Below are 6,000 nucleotides of genomic sequence, written 5' to 3'. Positions count from 1 at the left end.
ACACCACTGCCACTCTCTGTTGTCATCTATGCATAGTCACTTTAATTAACTCTACCTACATGTACATACTACCTCAACTAACCGGTGCCCCCCTCCACACCACTGCCACTCTCTGTTGTCATCTATGCATAGTCACTTTAATTAACTCTACCTACATGTACATACTACCCCAACTAACCGGTGCCCCTGCACATTGACTCTGTACCGGCACCCCCCTGTATATATTGTTATTATTTACCGATGCTCTTTAATTGGGGCGGCAGGGTAGCCTAGTGGTCAGAGCGTTAGACTAGCGTTAGACTAGTAACTGAAAGGTTGCAACTTCAAATCATCAAATCAAATGTCTTTAGTCACATCCGCCGAGCTGACAAGGTACAAATCTGTCATTCTGCTCCTGAACAGGCAGTTAACCCACTGTTCCTAGGCCATCATTGAAAATAAGAATTTGTTCTTAACTGACTTGCCTAGTTGAATAAAATAAAAAAATTACTTGTTACTTTTTAAAAATCTCTTATTCTTATCCATATATATTTTTTGAACTGCGCTGTTGTTTAGGGGCTCGTAAAGTAAGCATTTCACTGTAAGGTCTACACCTGTTGTATTCGGCAGATGTGACTAATAACATTTGATTTGATGTGACAAACAGAATTTGATTTTGTATTTGTGTTGACACTTAACCTGTTCAGACGGCCAAAGTAATCCTTGAAACACTTGGCAGTAAGGACATTCTCGCCCCAAAAACAGACACAAACAAGCCTAAATTCCAGCTGTATTTAGTATGCAGTGCATAGTCAGCCCACTAACTGCAATCCTTGGCCCCATTCAAGGAGGGGGAGAGAAAAGGAGGAGAGCGGGAGCATTGTTAACTGTCCTCCATCGCATGATGGACCCCTGATTCATTCCGGCTGGGCAGGAAGGAATGCCTAATGAGGGCAGCTATCTTCCTGCCTGTATAGAATGCCTCAACTCTGACAGAACACAGATACTGAATGGACACAAACAAGAACCTCTACATTATAACACACATGTGTTAGAATCCTATTTTCCTCTAACTCCTAAACCTAACCTCTAAGCCTAAAATTGCCTTTTTCCTTGTGGGGACCTGGCGAAATATCCCCACTTGTCTGAATTGTTCTTATTTTAATATCCTTGTGAGGACTTCTGTTTTTGGTGAAACCAAAAACACACACTGTGCTGTAGGCATCAGATATGTCAAAGGAATGTTCATCTTGTCTGCCTGACCAAAATGCTGAGGACTGGGTCAGTTTATGCCAGGTCCTATGGGGGGAGGATATTGACTGTAATAATAACTCTAATGGTTGGCTTCAGTGGTATTGGCTTGGAAGACATCACAGTGAAGCAGTGTGGGTAATGACTGGGGCCAATCAGAGCCCTGACACAGTGGAGTGGTGTGGGTAATGACTGGGGCCAATCAGAGCCCTGACACAGTGGAGTGGTGTGGGTAATGACTAGGGCCAATCAGAGCCCTGACACAGTGAAGCGGTGTGGGTAATGACTGGGGCCAATCAGAGCCCTGACACAGTGGAGTGGTGTGGGTAATGACTGGGGCCAATCAGAGCCCTGACACAGTGGAGTGGTGTGGGTAATGACTAGGGCCAATCAGAGCCCTGACACAGTGAAGCAGTGTGGGTAATGACTGGGGCCAATCAGAGCCCTGACACAGTGGAGCGGTGTGGGTAATGACTAGGGCCAATCAGAGCCCTGACACAGTGAAGCAGTGTGGGTAATGACTAGGGCCAATCAGAGCCCTGACACAGTGAAGCAGTGTGGGTAATCACTAGGGCCAATCAGAGCCCTGACACAGTGGAGAATGTAAAACCAGAAAGTGCCTTAGGTACTCTCCTCTGCTCTGGGCCAACTCAAGACACCTTAGGTACTCTCCTTTACTCTGGGCCAACTCAAGACACCTTAGGTACTCTCCTCTGCTCTGGGCCAACTCAAGACACCTTAGGTACTCTCCTCTGCTCTGGGCCAACTCAAGACACCTTAGGTACTCTCCTTTACTCTGGGCCAACTCAAGACACCTTAGGTACTCTCCTTTACTCTGGGCCAACTCAAGACACCTTAGGTACTCTCCTCTGCTCTGGGCCAACTCAAGACACCTTAGGTACTCTCCTCTGCTCTGGGCCAACTCAAGACACCTTAGATACTCTCCTTTACTCTGGGCCAACTCAAGACACCTTAGGTACTCTCCTTTACTCTGGGCCAACTCAAGACACCTTAGGTACTCTCCTCTGCTCTGGGCCAACTCAAGACACCTTAGGTACTCTCCTCTGCTCTGGGCCAACTCAAGACACCTTAGGTACTCTCCTTTACTCTGGGCCAACTCAAGACACCTTAGGTACTCTCCTTTACTCTGGGCCAACTCAAGACACCTTAGGTACTCTCCTCTGCTCTGGGCCAACTCAAGACACCTTAGGTACTCTCCTCTGCTCTGGGCCAACTCAAGACACCTTAGATACTCTCCTTTACTCTGGGCCAACTCAAGACACCTTAGGTACTCTCCTTTACTCTGGGCCAACTCAAGACACCTTAGGTACTCTCCTCTGCTCTGGGCCAACTCAAGACACCTTAGGTACTCTCCTCTGCTCTGGGCCAACTCAAGACACCTTAGGTACTCTCCTTTACTCTGGGCCAACTCATTTAGGTACTCTCCTTTACTCTGGGCCAACTCAAGACACCTTAGGTACTCTCCTTTACTCTGGGCCAACTCAAGACACCTTAGGTACTCTCCTTTACTCTGGGCCAACTCAAGACAACTGAGCAAAGTGTTTCCCAAACGGATTCCTGGGGACCTCAAGGGGGACATGTTTAGTTTCTTTCCCCAAAGCACTATACAGCTGATGAAAATAATCCTATCATTCACATTTTGAATATTTGAATCAACTGTGTTCTGGGCCTAATGGGAACACCTTGGGGTCCCGGGACTGCCACCCTGTAGACTATACCGTACTGTACCTATCTGATGTTACTCTCCTCTGTTCTGGGCCAACTCCAGCCACTGTAGAGCTATACTGTACTGTACCTATCTGATGCTACTCTCCTCTGTTCTGGGCCAACTCCAGCCACTGTAGAGCTATACTGTACTGTACCTATCTGATGTTACTCTCCTCTGTTCTGGGCCAACTCCAGCCACTGTAGCACTATACTGTACTGTACCTATCTGATGCTACTCTCCTCTGTTCTGGGCCAACTCCAGCCACTGTAGCACTATACCATACTGTACCCATCTCTGCTACAGGGAACACTCTGGTTTCACTGGGCCAACTCCAGCCACTGCTGGTTTATACCATACTATACCCACTCTCTACAGGGAACACTGCTGGTTTCACTGGGCTGGCCTCTACAGGGAACACTGCTGGTTTCACTGGGCTGGCCTCTACAGGGAACACTGTTGGTTTCACTGGGCTGGCCTCTACAGGGAACACTGCTGGTTTCACTGGGCTGGCCTCTACAGGGAACACTGCTGGTTTCACTGGGCTGTCCTCTACAGGGAACACTGTTGGTTTCACTGGGCTGGCCTCTACAGGGAACACTGCTGGTTTCACTGGGCTGGCCTCTACAGGGAACACTGCTGGTTTCACTGGGCTGTCCTCTACAGGGAACACTGCTGGTTTCACTGGGCTGGCCTCTACAGGGAACACTGTTGGTTTTACTGGGCTGGCTTTGCAGCTAGGGTGGTTTACTGGGAATCTTAACTCATTACCACACTTTAAAGAGACCCAACCAGAACAGAAAACATCTGGCTTGTGACTGTCTGGCTCCCATTCAAACACAATGACTGTGGGTGATTAATTTATTTAGTTTTTTTTTAAAGGTCCCCCAAAATGCCCCCAGATCAGATCCCTCAGAAGGGTCCCCCAACGTGGCCCCATATCAGATCCCTCAGAAGGGTCCCCCAACATGGCCCCATATCAGATCCCTCAGAAGGGTTCCCCAACATGGCCCCAAATCAGATCCCTCAGAAGGGTCCCCCAACATGGTCCCAGATCAGATCCCTCAGAATGGTCCCCCAACATGGTCCCAGATCAGATCCCTCAGAATGGTCCCCCAACGTGGCCCCAGATCAGATCCCTCAGAAGGGTCCCCCAACATGGTCCCAGATCAGATCCCTCAGAAGGGTCCCCCAACGTGGCCCCAGATCAGATCCCTCAGAAGGGTTTTTGTTGGAGAGAATATGAAGCAAATAATCCTGCAGTAATTCTGTTGTCAAGGAGATGACCGTTATTTGCGCTAATGACTTGGTGGGGTAATGTGGTGGGAGGATTGGGGAGTGGATGAAACGTTTGGTTAACTGAGACCACTACTTGCTCGCTGTGTGTGAGACCTTTATTTATACATGCATTTGATTATCCAGATATTTAATTGGAACAGAATACATCTCCATTTGAAGTGTCTTTCCGTGCTACTAGAAATAAAGCAATTACTGTTGAGTTACTGTTACTGTTGGTGACTCCAGGTTACTTAATGCCTGAATGTATGTTAATGTTCTCTGGCATGCCATGGGGTTCTATTTCTGGATACCAGACTATAAAAAGCTATAAAGAGATGATCAAATAAGTGTTGTTTTTTAACCAAACTCTTATGTTCAGTGCTTAGGGGCATAGACACATGTTAAGTGTGGATACTTGTTTGTACAGGGCTGTTCGGATGAGATATGTATATATTTGTGAGGCAGTTAGAGGCTATGTGATTTTGGTGTATGTAGTTCAATGTATAAAGGGCAATAATGCATTTTGTTATGGTGTTTGATAAGCCCAGGAGAACTGTTGCACCATAATATTGACAATATTAAAGTGGTGGAGATGGTTACCAGATTGGTGTGGGGAGGGCACACAGCTGACAGCCCTCTTGGCGGGAGTTGGGGCAGGAAGGACACTCTTCCGTAACTCTTAGATGGTCGGGTTGGATACGTGGGATAGGTGAGTGACTTGATTGTCAACCCCATATAGATTAACCATGGTGCAGCTTGATCAACTCTGCGCTTGCAAACGGTCTGTATTACTTTACTATGGTCTTTAATGGTCCACTGTTCTGGTTTACTGTTCTGGTAAGCACTGTTATGGTCTCCTATTCTGGTTCATGATATGCTACAGTACTCCACTAAGAGCAGCTGTGGTACCCTGTGGTCATGAGCGGTCTGGTATGGTGCATTATGGTGAACTGTGTGTCAGTGTTGTCTACCTTGAATGCCCGTGTCACTAAAGGGACTCCCACTCACCTGCGTCTTGGCTCTCATGAAGGGAGCACTGACGTTGCAGGTCTTCTCATGCCTCTGTCTGTCCTCACTGCGACACTCTATCTTCATATCCGAGTTGTCCTGAGATGGAAACAGAGATAAAACACACTCAGAGACAATCTCCTACATAAGACAAGCCCTAATTCCCTCAGGAATAATTATATTCTATTCTAACAGGTGCAGTAGTACTCCATACTGTATTTGAGGAAAGCTTGTTCTTCAATAGACAGACTGTACTTGTCTAAAGGTGACTGGCCAAATCATCTTCACACTGACTTCTGTGAGCAGTTAACCAAGCACTGTTTCTGTGACTCTGCAGTACTGGTGTCTGCAGTACTGGTGTACTGTTGTCTGCAGTACTGGTGTACTGGTGTCTGCAGTACTGGTATACTGTTGTCTGCAGTACTGGTATACTGGTGTCTGCAGTACTGGTGTACTGGTGTCTGCAGTACTGGTGTACTGGTGTCTGCAGTACTGGTGTCTGCAGTACTGGTGTACTGGTGTCTGCAGTACTGGTGTACTGGTGTCTGCAGTACTGGTGTCTGCAGTACTGGTGTCTGCAGTACTGGTGTACTGGTGTCTGCAGTACTGGTGTACTGGTGTCTGCAGTACTGGTGTACTGGTGTCTGCAGTACTGGTGTACTGGTGTCTGCAGTACTGGTGTCTGCTGTACTGGTGTACTGGTGTCTGCGGTACTGGTGTACTGGTGTCTGCGGTACTGGTATACTGGTGTCTGCGGT

The 6,000-nt window shown here is 47.5% G+C and overlaps 1 protein-coding gene across 1 annotated transcript in view; it reads right to left on the bottom strand.

Annotated features, from left to right (window-relative positions):
• Positions 1 to 6,000, bottom strand: part of LOC124035489 (integrin alpha-11-like) — a 204,844-nt gene that overhangs the window by 122,499 nt on the left and 76,345 nt on the right. The window contains 1 exon segment of the mRNA XM_046348942.1: positions 5,243 to 5,341. Within this exon segment, the coding sequence (XP_046204898.1) occupies positions 5,243 to 5,341 (99 nt within the window).

Source organism: Oncorhynchus gorbuscha, linkage group LG05 (genome assembly GCF_021184085.1).
Source record: "Oncorhynchus gorbuscha isolate QuinsamMale2020 ecotype Even-year linkage group LG05, OgorEven_v1.0, whole genome shotgun sequence".
Classification (NCBI taxonomy): Eukaryota; Metazoa; Chordata; class Actinopteri; order Salmoniformes; family Salmonidae; genus Oncorhynchus; species Oncorhynchus gorbuscha.
The sequence above is the reverse complement of the archived record's forward strand: the minus strand, read 5'-3'. Positions and strand labels throughout refer to the sequence as shown.